The sequence below is a fragment of the Euleptes europaea genome, chromosome 11, assembly GCF_029931775.1.
Source record: "Euleptes europaea isolate rEulEur1 chromosome 11, rEulEur1.hap1, whole genome shotgun sequence".
Lineage (NCBI taxonomy): Eukaryota > Metazoa > Chordata > Lepidosauria > Squamata > Sphaerodactylidae > Euleptes > Euleptes europaea.
In genome coordinates this window covers 75,935,507-75,950,172 of record NC_079322.1, presented here as the reverse complement: position 1 = coordinate 75,950,172, position 14,666 = coordinate 75,935,507, and the positions used below count along the sequence as shown (strand labels likewise).

General features: G+C 46.6%; 1 protein-coding gene across 1 annotated transcript in view; it reads left to right on the top strand.

Moving 5' to 3' along the window:
* Window positions 1-14,666, top strand: part of OBSCN (obscurin, cytoskeletal calmodulin and titin-interacting RhoGEF) — a 224,709-nt gene that overhangs the window by 13,637 nt on the left and 196,406 nt on the right. The window contains exons 4-12 of the mRNA XM_056857144.1: window positions 1,763-2,023; window positions 5,480-5,782; window positions 6,715-6,981; window positions 7,390-7,416; window positions 7,589-7,864; window positions 9,217-9,492; window positions 10,980-11,255; window positions 12,052-12,327; window positions 13,445-13,720. Of these exons, the coding sequence (XP_056713122.1) occupies window positions 1,763-2,023; window positions 5,480-5,782; window positions 6,715-6,981; window positions 7,390-7,416; window positions 7,589-7,864; window positions 9,217-9,492; window positions 10,980-11,255; window positions 12,052-12,327; window positions 13,445-13,720 (2,238 nt within the window). The remainder of the gene's footprint in view (window positions 1-1,762; window positions 2,024-5,479; window positions 5,783-6,714; window positions 6,982-7,389; window positions 7,417-7,588; window positions 7,865-9,216; window positions 9,493-10,979; window positions 11,256-12,051; window positions 12,328-13,444; window positions 13,721-14,666) is intronic.

Here is a 14,666-nt window from a genome sequence, read left to right as displayed (position 1 = left end):
GCAGGGGGTTGGACTAGATGACCCTGGTGGCCCCTTCCAGCTCCATGGTTCTAAGCCTGGCCTCAGCCAGGGAGAGCGGGATAATAAGTTTAATTAATATAAATAAATAATCTAAATAAATAAATTACAAGTCCCATGAAAACATATCAAATGCCCATCCCATCTCCTCCGCCCTGCCCTCTGAAATACTTCTCTCATCCGACATGTGGCATTACCATTTATACAATGGGAAGAAGATTATCAAATGTATCCAGACCTTACACCAGCGGGGCATAAGCGGATGCTGCGTGGGAGTAGGAAGGGATTCCTGCGTCTCTTTAATGTATCTGCTGCCATGGACAGCTGACCTGGACCCATAAAAGTCCCTTCCTGAGGCACAGGAAGGCTTGAGTTAAGTAGGAATTAGAAACCTGGACAGCAATTACTGGGTAGCAGAGAATTAAAAAATGGCTGTCAAAGCCTAGTCAAATTGTTGTCTTGTAACAACTAATTGGTTCTGGGGCCACAGTCTGAACGGTGGGGCCTTGTGGGTTAGAAGAAGAAGAAGAGTTGGTTTTTCTATGCTGACTTTCTCTACCACTTAAGGGAGAATCAAACCGGCTTACGGTCCCCTTCCCTTCCCCACAACAGACACCCTGTGAGGTAGGTGAGGCTGAGAGAGTGTGACTAGCCCAAGGTCACCCAGCTGGCCTCATTTGTAGGAATGGGGGAGCCAACCTGGTTCTCCAGATGAGAGTCTGCTGCTCATGTGGAGGAGTGGGGAATCAAACCCAGCTTTCCAGATTAGAGTCCACTGCTCCAAACCACCACTCTTAACCACTACACCACGCTGGCTCATTTGATAGGGTTGCCAGATCTGGATTGGGAAATACCTGGAGAATTTGGGGGTGGGGTTTGGGGAGGGACCTCAGCAGGGTATAATGCCATAGAGTAAACCCTCCAAAGCAGCCATTTTCTCCAAGGGAACTGTTTTTGGTTGTCTGGAGATCAATTGTAATAGTGGGAGATCTCCAGGTGGCACCTGGAGGTTGGAAACCTGATAAACTGAGCCTGTGGAGTCCTGCTTACCAAGCCTACTGATCAGCAACTCTTGGCACTTATACTCTCCTCACATGAACACATGAAGCTGCCTTATACTAAATCAGACCCTTGGTCCATCAAAGTCAGTATTGTCTGCTCAGACCGGCAGCGGCTCTCCAGGGTCTCAGGCAGAGGTCTTTTACATCACCTACTTGCCTAGTCTCTTTAACTGGAGATACTGAGGATTGAACCTGGGACCTTCTGCATGCTCTTCCACTGAGCCACAGCCCCTTCCCTCCTCCTCCCTTAGGAGATTGAGAACGACAAAAGATAGCTCTGCTAACAGCTGCATGCAGTCAGCTTAATCAACCAAAGGCAATCATAAGAATCTAAGAAAGGCCATGCTGGATCCGACCAAGGCCCGTCAAGTCTAGCAGTCCATTCATACAATGAACAGCTGTAATGGCAGGAGACCTCCAGCTAGTACCTGGAGGTTGGCAACCCTAAGCATGGGAGATTTCCTGGCCTTGCCATTCCACCAGGTGGGAGCCACATCAAAGAATGCTCAGGTAACAGCCAGCTGATGACTTTACCGATTTGCAGGATGGCAAATTGGTCTATATCATGCATGTTCAGCATTTTTAACCTGCCTCGGATTTAGCTGAAATGACGATAATCATCGATCTAGGACCTTGTATTTAAACACGTGCACAAATGTTGATCTTTTATTCCCCCCGTAAAGGGAACATTATTAAGAAACTGCCAAGGAAGACCGCGGTCAGCGTAAAAGACACCGCGATATTTTGCGTGGAGTTGGAGAACAAGTGCCAGAAATTCCGATGGCTGAAGAACAAGGAAGAGCTGAAGCCCAACAACCGAATCACCATCACGTCATCCAGCAAGGAGTACAGCATGACCATCCGAGATTGTAACATGGAGGATGCGGGAGAGATTGTTTTCGTGGCCGACGAATGCAGAACATCCACCCAGTTTACTGTCTCTGGTGAGCGGCTCGGTTTTCTTCCAGTTATTTGAAACGTATTATTTAAAAACATTGTCTTGCTGACGCACAGCAGGTGTAACAGTGAAGATCCAGTGGTGGCAGTTGCCGAAGTAACGCCTTAAAAAAGCTGCACAGCCGGTCAGAAGCCCTGCTTGACCCCGGCCATTTTCGAAATACACTTGGCGGGTGCCAGGAAAGGGGTTCATGGGTGCCATGGTGCCCACAGGCACCACATTGGGGAACCCTGAAACAAAATATAAATTACTTTATCAGGTTTCCTCGAGAGGTGGTGAGCTCTCCTTCCCTGGAGGTTTTTAAGAAGAGGCTAGATGGCCATCTGTCAGCCATGCTGATTCTATGACCTTAGGCAGTTCATGAGAGGGAGGGCATCTTGGCCATCTCCTGGGCATGGAGTTGGGGTCACTGGGGGTGTGGGAGGGGGGAGGTAGTTGTGAATTTCCTGCATTGTGCAGGGGGTTGGACTAGATGACCCTGGTGGTCCCTTCCAACTCTATGATTCTATGGGGTGTTAATGCATGGCCGTTTTGTCTGGCGATACTCCCTCTCCTGTCCCACACCTTTCTATCCCACTGTCCAAAATGCAAACACATGGTGAAGTCTAAGAGAAGACTGTTCATTCCGCTGCCTGATGTCTGCTGGGAATTCCCACTCCCTGCCCCATATTCTGCCGGTTTCCGGCTCTGGAGGCTGAGCCCCAGCAGTGCCGTTGCTGCAATGGGCTCCAGGCTGAGCAGGCGCACCAGCCCGCAGGAGGGCCAGGCGTCCGGGCTGCTAGCCTCCTTGCTCCGCAGCTCCCGAAAGCTGCCCGTCGTGCTGAGGACGGGAGAAGAGACAGAGGGTGGCGCGGGGTCCGGAGGGCAGAAAGTTGCCACTGCTGCTGCCGCCGTCGGGACCGGGTAGTGGCTTCAACCCAGTGGGAGGTCGACCCAGGCTCTGAAACGCACTGGCAAACTCCCGGGGCTGCTGCGAAGCTTCAGTTTAAATCGTGACGAAGCAGGACTTGGAAAACCTGGGGAAGTTTTGCAAGGAGGTGGGTCGACCCCCTGGGAGGGAGAGGAGTATGTGTGCTGTTGATTGGGAAGATACGCACCATCCGCGTGAGAGTCGCAGGACAAAACAGTCGTGCGTTAGCGCCCAAGGACAGAGTAAAAAATGCTTGCCTGTTCTTGTCCTCGAAAGAAACGAGCAAGACTGTAATAGGGAATTAGATAGGCAGCAGCTCACATCCCGTTGTTTTCTTGCCTAACGTGGAGAGAAGTTCACCGTCCCTGTTTCTGAGAAGGATGAATCTAGCCTAAGCTCCATGAAATATTTTCTAACAAGAAAAACCCAATAGCCATTGCCTGAAGATAACAATGGCCAAAACATCGTTTGTCTCATCACACTGAGTTGGCAGCTGAGAATCCGGTTAAAAGGGGGAAGGCTCTGTTTAAATGTTAGTAATATGCCAAGGGTGAGCTCCCAGGATCTGATTTCACTATTTAGCTAGTCTTCTGAACCTGAGCTGGATGTTAAATCGTCAGGCGCTCTGAAACATTGCCTTTCCCATTAAAACCTCGGGGTGGGGGGGGGGGGTGGGGGTGACATCGTATCTGGTGACACCAATATATTTACGTGGGTAGCTAAGGAAACACAGTGTATTGGACCAAGAAGGGGCCCTATTTTTATTCTTTGTATAACGGCTCTAAATGGAACAAAGTTTCCTTTTACGCTGATTTCATGTGGATTTCAGTCCTGCCGTTTCTGTGTGTTGTGAACAGGCCCTGATCATGAGAAGGAAAGTGGTACAGATTTATAAAATCAAGGGGGGAAATGCATGCAGTAAAAAGATTGCATCAGGGCATTATGAAATTCTTGAAGCTGACTTCTGAAGTGGCAAGCTACCAACTTAACACGACAAATGCATGCAGTTATCATGGTTGCCAACCTCCAGGTGGAACCTGGAGATGTCCCAGAATATCAACAGATCTAGGGTTGCCATGTCTCTCCTGACAACCGGTGAGAGCTTTTGGGAGGTGGGTACAGGGGGCGGTGATGACCTCACTTCTGGTGTGATGCGGAAGCACCAGCACCGGACCAGGGGATGCTCTAGCACTTGCACCAAAACTCTAGGAGCCCTCTGAAGACACTATGGCCTTCCATACAGGGATGTTTCCCCGCAGTCACCCCCGCCAAATGCTTAGGAGCTTCCTTTTGATTATGCATGCCTTTTCCGTCCATCAGAGGTTGCCTTGCTCTCCCCACATGTTTTGCCCACGTTTTCCTGATTTTGACTAAAACAGCATCCGGAAAACACAGGCAAAACCCGCGGGGAGAGCAAGGCGACCTCCGGCAGATGGAAAAGGCATTCATGATCAAAAGAAAGCCCCAAAGCAGTCGGTGGGGGCAATTGCGGGGAAAAGTCCCTGCATAAAAGGCTCAAGAGAGTATGATTTGTGATTCAGAGGTCAATGTATTGTTTGCAAAGATAACGGTTGTTTTCAAACGGGAGGCGTGGGACATATTGCTCCTGTTTCCTGCAATCCAGTTATTAGCCCCAGATGCAAAACTTTTAATCATGGCCTCTTAAATGATAAAAGGAATTTAACAGCATGATAATTGAAAGGGAAAAAAATACATGCACATTTTACATTCTGTCTTCTGGGGTTTTTGGTTTTGATTCTAATTTTTCAAACACACTATCCTAAGAATCTAGGGACATGATCCAGCTGATGTCAAACATTTGCGTTTTGATTTAGGATATTTAAGTAATATACTTCAGTCTCCCTTTGAAATATAGGAACCTAAAATGCTTATCTCCAGTGGGTTCTTGCTTAAGATTATTAATAACCTTTGCTATCATGAGTGCTAGAAATATTTTCTAGCAAAACACAATTCTAGCCAAAACACAATTCTAGTCAAAGTTGCAGGCAACAACAATGTTGTGTGAGGACTCCTTTCTGTTCCTCTTGTACATGGATGTGTTTATGACTTAAAGAAGAAGAGCTGATTTTTATATCCCGCTTTTCCCTATAAAGGAGCCTCAAAGGGGCTTACAATCGCCTTCCCTTCCCCTCCCCACAACAGGGACCTTGTGAGGCAGGTGGGGCTGAGAGTTCAGACAGAACCGTAACTAGCCCAAGGTCGCCCAGCGGGCTTCATGTGGAGGAGTGGGAAATCGAACCTGGTTCTCCAGATTAAAGTCCCCTGCACTTAACCACTACGCCAGGGATTGCCATTTTCTTTTGTATAGTTTTAAGGCATTTGAAAATTCGCGTTATGTGCGAATATTATTTTTATTCTACCACCTGCTTTTAATTTCTGATTGGGGAGAGAATCTAGGATATAGGCGCTACTGGACTGGAATCCAGCTTAGGATATCAATTGTTATAAGTAAGTGTGTAGAACACACAGTGGCGCTTAACGTTTGCAGCATTCCTTTCTCATACTGCACAGCCCCAAAGAAGCCCCCGTCTCAACCCCCCACCGACCCAGTGGTGAAAAATAAAACAGAAACCTCAGTGACGCTAGCCTGGTCCCCTCCTAAGATGGAGCGCCCCATCCCCATCGATGGATACTTGGTGGAACGCAAGAAGCTGACGGGGTTCACGTGGCTGAGGTGCCACGAATCCCTCATCACCTCGACGGAATTCACGGTGAGCAACCTCGCTGAAGAGTCCGACTACCACTTCCGAGTATCAGCAGTGAACAACTATGGCCAGAGCGATTACCTTGAGTTCCCAGGAACTCTTCACCTTGGTGAGTGGAAACAGTGATGGGCGACAGTCTTTCGAACTCTCTGTAGGCATTTGAGGGTGGTTGGGGTACACCAGGGTGCAGGCACACCGCGTTTTATTGCACCTCGCTTTAGTGCTCTTTGCAGATGTTGCATTTTCGAGCAAGTCTATTGGCGCCATTTTTTCAACAGCGTGTGCTCACGGCTGCTCCGCTTTGGGCAACTAAGGCTGTTGGTGGGATGAACACATGAAGTTGCCTTATACTGAATCAGACCCTTGGTCCATCAAAGTCAGTATTGTCTAGTCAGACCGGCAGCAGCCCTCCAGGGTCTCAGGCAGGGGTCTTTCACATCAACTACCTGCCTAGTCTCTTTAACTGGAGATGTCAGGGGTTGAACCCGGGACCTTCTGCATGCCAAGCAGAGGCTCTACCACTGAGCCACATCCCCTCCTGCCATAGCAGGCAGCCTTGGACAATTTTGTGCCATCTCTGAGCTTGGAGGCCCAGAGAGCCAAGAGCTCGGGATATCCACACACCAAATGAAGGAACTATTAAATTGGAAGTATGTAGGTCAGGAGCAGGCATTGGAATGGAATTTTAATCCAAACAATGAAAGGAATTGGAATACTGGATTTAGTCCCCAATTCGAATTAATTAGCGACCACCTCATGAACACGTGAACACATGAAGCTGCCTTCTACTGAATCAGACCCTTGGTCCAGCAAACTTAGTATTGTCTACTCAGACCAGCAGCGGCTCTCCAGGGTCTCAGGCGGAGGTCTTTCACATCACCTACTTGCCTAGTCCCATTAACTGGAGATGCCAGGGATTGAATCTGGGACCTTCTGCATGCCAAGCAGATGCTCTACCACTGAGCCACAGCCCCTCCCCTCATCCTGGGTGTGTTCTGACTTGCATTTTTCTTATTCTCCTTTTTTGTTCTTCACCCCTAGAACCAGTGTTCGCTGTGAGAACCCCACTGAAAACTGTAGATGTCATTCCGGGCAGGGACGCCACTTTTACTGTTGACCTCACAAAAATGTGTTCCGGCTCGTGGTATCTTAATGGCAAAGTCTTACAGAACAGTGATAAATACATCATTACAAGAACCCAAACGACTCACAGCCTCACCATCAAGAGGGTGACGAGGAGTGACAGGGATGCAGAGGTGAAGTTTGTCACCAATGGTATTGAATCCACTGCCAAGATAAGACTGACAGGTATTTTTATACATATATTGTTTGTTCTGTTTTTCTGAACTTACAGTAGAAAAGAGCAAGAGTCCAGTAGCACCTTAAAGACTAACAAAATTTCTGGCAGGGTACGAGCTTTCATGAGCCACAGCTCACTTCTTCAGATACACGAAAGCTCAGATCCTGCCAGAACTTTTGTTATTCCTTAAGGTGTTACTGGACTCGTGCTCTTTTCTACTGCTAGTGACAGACTAACACAGCAACCCATCATTTTCTGATCTTGTGGGATTAACTTTAGAGCCAGAAAACTCTTGTCTTTTTCATGGAGATAAGAGAAGAAGTGTGGAAGGAATCAATATTCTACACTTTTATTCACAGAAAATACAGTCAGCATTTAAATATTGTTGTTATTTGTTAGTCCAAGAATTTTTCTAGCAAGTCCTGATTGTATCACTTCTAACCGTCCTGTCGTATAAATTTTCAGAATTCAGACTTGCATTCCTCAAGGCAAATCTCAGAATCCACTAGATCCTCTAAAATTCATTAGGTTTTTAATGAACGCAAACTATGATCTCTGTTTTAATTCAAAATCACTGGTATGCACTCAACTCTACCCCCAACTTTCTTTTTTCAGAAGACGCAGCGAAGTTCATGGACACCATTGGATCAGCCCCTGGGATTTCAGTCAGGCTTTCCGAGAAGTTTGAACTGGTTTGTGAAGTGGCGTCAGAACACGATTCCGTGGTATGGAAGAAGGGTAAGAAGGAGATTCGACCGGACGAGAGGACAGCATACACTTTTCAGGGAACACAACGGAAACTCATTATCAGGGATGCCAGACGACAGGACGAAGGGGTCTACACCTGTGAAACCAAGAATGACAAGCTAACATTTCACGTTGAGGTGAAAGGTGAGCAGTGGTCAAATCTCCTCGTGTCTCCATGACCAGGAAGTGTTATGATTAGAGTTGCCAACTCCAGCTTGGGAAATTCTTGCAGATTTGAGAGGTAGAGTCTGGGGAGGGTGGCGTTGAGGGAGGGGAGGGACCTCAGCAGGTATCATGCTCCCAAAGCAGCCATTTTCTCCAGGGGAGAAATGATCTCTGTCATCTGGAGGCCAATTGTGATTCTTGGAGATCTCCAGGCTCTACCTGGAGGCTGACAAGAAAAAAGTACCAATGCTGTAAGGTAAGTAGTTGGTAGAAAAAACAGCAAGGAGCTCAAAAAATGTAAATACAAATATTATTGAACTAATAAAAATGATAATACGTTACTACAGTGTATAAGTGAGAAACACCACCGAAGTGCAACAATAATTACATTCAACATATAAAGACACTTACAACAATTACACAAATAATATATACAGAAACTCTATGTTTTTTTCATGCGCATGGCATTATTAAAGCTCATACTTAATGATAACAATAATGTTATGGCTTGTAGAGAAGTCTTTGCCGCCAGAAAGGAAAATGAAAAAGGAACACCTTCCGGATTGTTTTGGCACGTTTTCGCCCTAGGGGGCTTCTTCAGCCTTGCAGAAAATATAAATATAATAAGCAATGTTGCTTACTCCAAACACCATTACAAAAACATTTATATAGCAGTGTTGTGAACCCATAAAAAACAATGAAGCAATTAAAGTATGCATACATCTCTATAGCACAGTCAGCTTTTGTCTGCTCTGAAGGGCTTCGTGTCTTAACCTTGCCTCTCAGGACTGGTTGTGATTGTAGTTCAAAGCTTGCAATAGCGAAAAAAAGTCACTGAGTTAATTAATAGTCTCACGTGTGCGCCAAATACCAATGAGGATGTTCTTGTTGACTCATGGTCCCTACAACAACGTGCAAAAAATTCTACTACAGAAAGAAGCATCCTTCATACAATTATTCAATACCTTCAGCCCCAACGGACTTAATACAGAACTTGATTTATCTTGTTTTATATAAATATTAGTAAGTTTTCTTTAAAAATCTCTTAGGGACCATGACTCTCAGCCCCACCTACCTCATATGGTTTCTGTTGTAGGGAGGGGAGGGGAAGGCAAGTTGATTGTAAGCTGGTTTGATTCTTCCTTTAGTGCTGGAGAAAGTTGGCATATAAAAACCAACTCCTCCTCCTCTTATTCTTCCTCTTCCTCCTCCTCTTCTTCCTCTTCCTCGTCTTCTCCTCCTCCTTCTTGTAGGTTGGTATCCAATCAAGGAACAAATGTTGGCAATCGATAATCATCAGTTATCTTCTGTATTTTTTTTTTCTGCTCCAGACCCTGAGGAAATATTTGCCAACAAGGAGAAGGTGCAGAATGAAGTGAAAGCCGTCATTTCAGAGAATGCCTACCTCACCTGTGAGGTGTCGCATTCCGATATAGAAGTGAAGTGGTTCAAGGATGGGAAGGTGATCACCTCCAGTAAGAAATTCATGGTAGAATCCGAGGGCAGATCTCGACGGCTGATTGTGCAGCAGATGGAGAAGAAGGATGCCGGGGAATACACCTGTGAGGCCTCTGGCCAAAAACTAACCTTCAAAGTCATTGCAACAGGTACAAGAAGCTAGTGCGCTATCTTTATATCCTGCCATATTTGAGGCTGCCATTTCCTTTGGAGCATCTCTCCCTTCGGAAAATGCACAGTTTTGGTAGCACCTGAATGTGTAGATTAGCTCCCAGAAACGAAGGCCTTTTATGCACGTCTGTTTCCTTCTCCATCACCCCTCCAATGACTTTGGGTCTTTGTTTCGATTATGCATGTGGTTTGTGACCCTCAGAGGTCGCCTCGCTCTCCCCCTGTGTTTCCACGCGTTTTGCCCGGTTTTTCAGGGACCGGTTTTATCACGAATATGAAAACGTGGTCAGAAGTATCATCTCTGCATTGCTGGAAAGTAGGATTGCCAACTTCAAAGTACTAGCAGGAGATTGCCTGTTATTACCACTGATTTCCAGCCAATACAGATCAGTTCACCTGGAGAAAATGGCCACTTTGGCAATAAGACTCTATGGCATTGAAGTCCCTCCCCTCCCCAAACCCTCCCCTCCTCAGACTCCACACCAAAGTCCTCCTGCCGGTGGTGAAGAGGGACCTGGCAACCCTACTAGATCTGGTTTCTTTCACTTGCTGTCAAGGCTACCTGTAGGTACAATTAGGGTTGCCAACCTCCAGGTAGTCAGCACGGGAGCGAATGAGTATAGCAAAGTGCAAAAACATATATTGAATGCTACAACATCATATAAACAATCTGACAATGAAACACCTAATACATGAACAACAATAATATCCAAATCCTAATATATACTAGTAAGCAACTACTGAGTGGCTGAATGTCCTTGTATTGAATGTAGGTCATCAAACTTCATATTCCACATGGTCCAAAACCGGTACCACAAAAATAGAAATGGAAGGCGATATGGCCGTTTCGAATTCTTCTTCAGTCCCACTTCCAATCCTTTGTATATAAACACATTAAATGTAATGTTTACAATAAATATTTATAACATAGTCAATGCATATTATTTTATTAATTCACAAAATATACTTACAGTTCCTATCAAAAGATAATAATCTCAATCTTTCAAACCACCAGCATTAATATTTGGTTCTTGCCCTTTTGGCAATTGGACTCTATGGCATTGAAGTCCCTCCCCTCCCCAAACCTCACCTTCTTCAGAATCCACCCCAAAAACCTCCTGCCGGTGGTGAAGAGGGATGGGGCCCACCCTACTGGCCACTCAGGTGGTAAATTTGCTGGTGGTAAATCCCGCACCTGGGGTTGACAACTCAGGATGGGAAATTCCTGGACATTTTGGAGGTGGAGCCTGAGGAAGGCAGGGTTTGGGGAGGGGAGGGACCTCAGCAGTGTGCAATGCCATAGGCCCACCCTCCAAAGCAGCCATTTTCTCCAGGGGAACTGATCTCTGTAGCCCAGAGACACTTTTGTGAGGTTTTGAGCTATGTTAATCAGGAACCCTACTGGCCCCTAAGAAGGGACGGGGAGTTACTGAAGGACTCTTATCCCCCTCCGCTCTCTCTGCAGAAGCCGAGGACGTGTTTGCCAACAAGGAGAAGGTCCAGAAAGAGGTGACGGCCGTCCTTTCGCAGAATGCCTGCCTGAACTGTGAGGTGTCCCAGGCCAAGACAGAAGTGAAGTGGTTCAAGGACGGGAAGCTGATCACCTCCAGCAAGAAATTCACGATAGACTCCGAAGGCAAATCCCGACGGCTGATTGTGCAACAGGTGGAGAAGAAGGATGCTGGGGAATACACCTGTGAGGCCGCTGGCCAAAAACTGACCTTCAAAGTCATTGCAACAGGTACAAGAAGCTAGTGTGCTGTCTTTATATCCTGCCATATTTGAGGCTGCCATTTCCTTTGGAGCATCTCTTCATTCGGAAAATGGTAGTACCTGACTTTGTAGATTAGCTCCCAGAAATGAGGCCTTTTATGCATGGATGTTTCCCTCTCCATCACCCCTCCAATGACTTCGGGTGTTTGTTTTGATTATGTGTGTGGTTTCCGACAGTCAGAGATCACCTTGCTGTCCCCCTGTGTTCCTGCACATTTTGCCCGGTTTTTCAGGGACCTGTTTTATCATGAATTTTAAAATGCGGTCAGAAGTTTCTTCTCTGCATTGCTGCCAATTAGGCTTGCCAACACCCAGGTACTAGCAGGAGATCTCCTGCTCTTACAACTGTTCTCCAGCGGACAGAGATCAGTTCACCTGGAGAAAATGTCCACTTTGGCCATTGGAGTATGGCATTGACGTCCCTCCCCTCCCCAAACCCCACCCTTCTCAGACTCCCGTCAGTGGTGAAGAGTAACTGGGCAAACCCTACTGGCATAGGTTTGACAACTCAGGTTGGGAAATCCCTGGAGATTTTGGAGGTGGAGCCTGGGAAAGGCAGGGTTTGGGAAAGGGAGGGACCTCAGCAGTGTACAATGCCATAAGTCCACCCTCCAAAGCAGCCATTTTCTCCAGGGGAACTGATCTCTGTAGCCCAGAGACTCTTTTCTGAGGTTTTGAGCTATGTTAATCAGGAACCCTACTGGCCCCTAAGAAGGGACGTGGAGTTACTGAAGGCCTCTTATCCCACTCCGCTTTCTCTGCAGAAGCCGAGGACGTGTTTGCCAACAAGGAGGAGGACCAGAAAGAGGTGAAGGCCGTCCTTTCGCAGAGTGCCTGCCTGAACTGTGAGGTGTCCCAGGCCAAGACAGAAGTGAAGTGGTTCAAGGACGGGAAGCTGATCACCTCCAGCAAGAAATTCACGGTAGAAACTGAGGGCAGATCCCGACGGCTGATTGTGCAGCAGGTGGAGAAGAAGGATGCCGGGGAATACACCTGTGAGGCCGCTGGCCAAAAACTGACCTTCAAAGTCATTGCAACAGGTAGAAGAAGCTAGTGTGATATCTTTATATCCTGCCATATTTGAGGCTGCCATTTCCTTTGGAGCATCTCTTCTTTCCGAAAGTGCAGTTTTGGTAGTACCTGACTTTGTAGATTAGCTCCCAGAAATGAAGGCCTTTTATGCAGGGCTATTTCCCTCTCCATTACCCCTCCAATGACTTTGGGTCTTTTTTTTGATTATGCGTGTGGTTTCCGACCATTAGAGGTTGCCTTGCTCTGCCTCTGCGTTTCCAGATGTTTTGCCCGGTTTTTCAGGGACCTGTTTTATCACGAATTTGAAAATGCGGTCAAAAGTGTCTTCTCCACATTGCTGGCAACTGAGGTTGCCAACCTCCAGGTACTAGCATGAGATCTCCTGCTCTTACAACTGATCTCCAGCCGATAGAGATCAGTTCACCTGGAGAAAAGGGCCGCTTTGGCCATTGGACTCTATGGCATTGAAGTCCCTCCTCTCCCCAAACTGCCCCCTCCTCAGACTCCACCTCAAAGACCTCCCGCCGGTGGTAAAGAGGGACCTGGCCACCCTACTAGATTTGGTTTCTTTTAGTTGCTATCAAGGCTACTTGTAGGTACAATTATGGTTGCCAACCTCCAGGTAGTAGCTGGAGATCTCCTGCTATTACAACTGATCTCCAGCCGATAGAGATCAGTTCTCCTGGAGAAAATGGCCACTTTGGCTATTGGACTGTATGGCACTGAAAGTCCCTCCCCAAACCCCGCTTTTCTCAGACTCCGGTCCCAAAACCTCCCACTGGTGGCGAAGAGGGACCTGGCAAACCCTACTGGCAACTCAGGCCCAGGCCTTCTTTTGCTGGTGGTAAATCCCGCACCTGGGGTTGACAACTCAGGTTGGGATATTCCTGGAGATTTTGGAGGTGGAGCCTGGGGAAGGTAGGGTTTGGGGAGGGGAGGAACCTCAGCAGTGTACAATGCCATAAGTCCACCCTCCAAAGCAGCCATTTTCTCCAGGGGAACTGATCTCTGTAGCCCAGAGACTCTTTTGTGAGGTTTTGAGCTACGTTAATCAGGAACCATACTGGCCCCTGAAGGGATGTGGAGTTAGTGAAGGCCTCTTATCCCACTCCATTCTCTCTGCAGAAGCCGAGGATGTGTTTGCCAACAAGGAGGAGGTCCAGAAAGAGGTGAAGGCCATCCTTTCGCAGAATGCCTACCTGAACTGTGAGGTGTCCCAGGCCAAGACAGAAGTGAAGTGGTTCAAGGACGGGAAGCTGATCACCTCCAGCAAGAAATTCACGATAGACTCCAAAGGCAAATCCCGACGGCTGATTGTGCAGCAGGTGGAGAAGAAGGATGCTGGGGAATATACCTGTGAGGCCGCTGGCCAAAAACTGACCTTCAAAGTCATTGCAACAGGTACAAGAAGCTAGTGTGCTGTCTTTATATCCTGCCATATTTGAGGCTGCCATTTCCTTTGGAGCATCTCTTCTTTCAGAAAATGCAGTTTTGGTAGTACCTGACTTTGTAGATTAGCTCCCAGAAATGAAGTCCTTTTATGCAGGCTATTTCCCTCTCCATCACCCCTCCAATGACTTTGGGTCTTTGTTTTGATTATGCGTGTGGTTTCCGACCATCAGAGGTTGCCTTGCTCTGCCTCTGCATTTCCAGACGTTTTGCCCGGTTTTTCAGGGACCTGTTTTATCGCGAATTTGAAAATGCGGTCAAAAGTGTCTTCTCCACATTGTTGGCAACTGAGGTTGCCAACCTCCAGGTACTTGGAATTTAAAATATGGCACCAAATAAATGTTTCCAATATAGGAAAGAGACAAAGCAATACTTGCAATTAGAAGAATATAATGAGAATATTGAAAACAGGTACACTTCTAAAGCAACAAATATACAACAATGGGTGAAGTCCCAAAACAAACACAGTTGTGAAAATATGCCGGCGTAAACGCTCAGTTCATATCAGTTCGTTGTCTATAATGTTCATAAATCTGTTACATAGCAACGGAAACCAGACGTAGAGTTGATATATTTATGAACATTATAGACAACGAACTGATATGAACTGAGCGTTTACGCCGGCATATTTTAAAAAATGTGTTTGTTTTGGGACTTCACCCATTGTTGTATATATGTTGCTTTAGAAGTGTACCTGTTTTCAATATTCTCATTATATTCTTCTAATTGCAAGTATTGCTTTGTCTCTTTCCTATATTGGAAACATTTATTTGGTGCCATATTTTGAATTCCATGCTCCTGTAAGCACTTGTAAGCCGTTTGTTTGATTACAACCTCCGGTATTAGCAGGAGATCTCCTGCTATTACAACTGATCTCCAGCCGATAGAGATCAGTTCA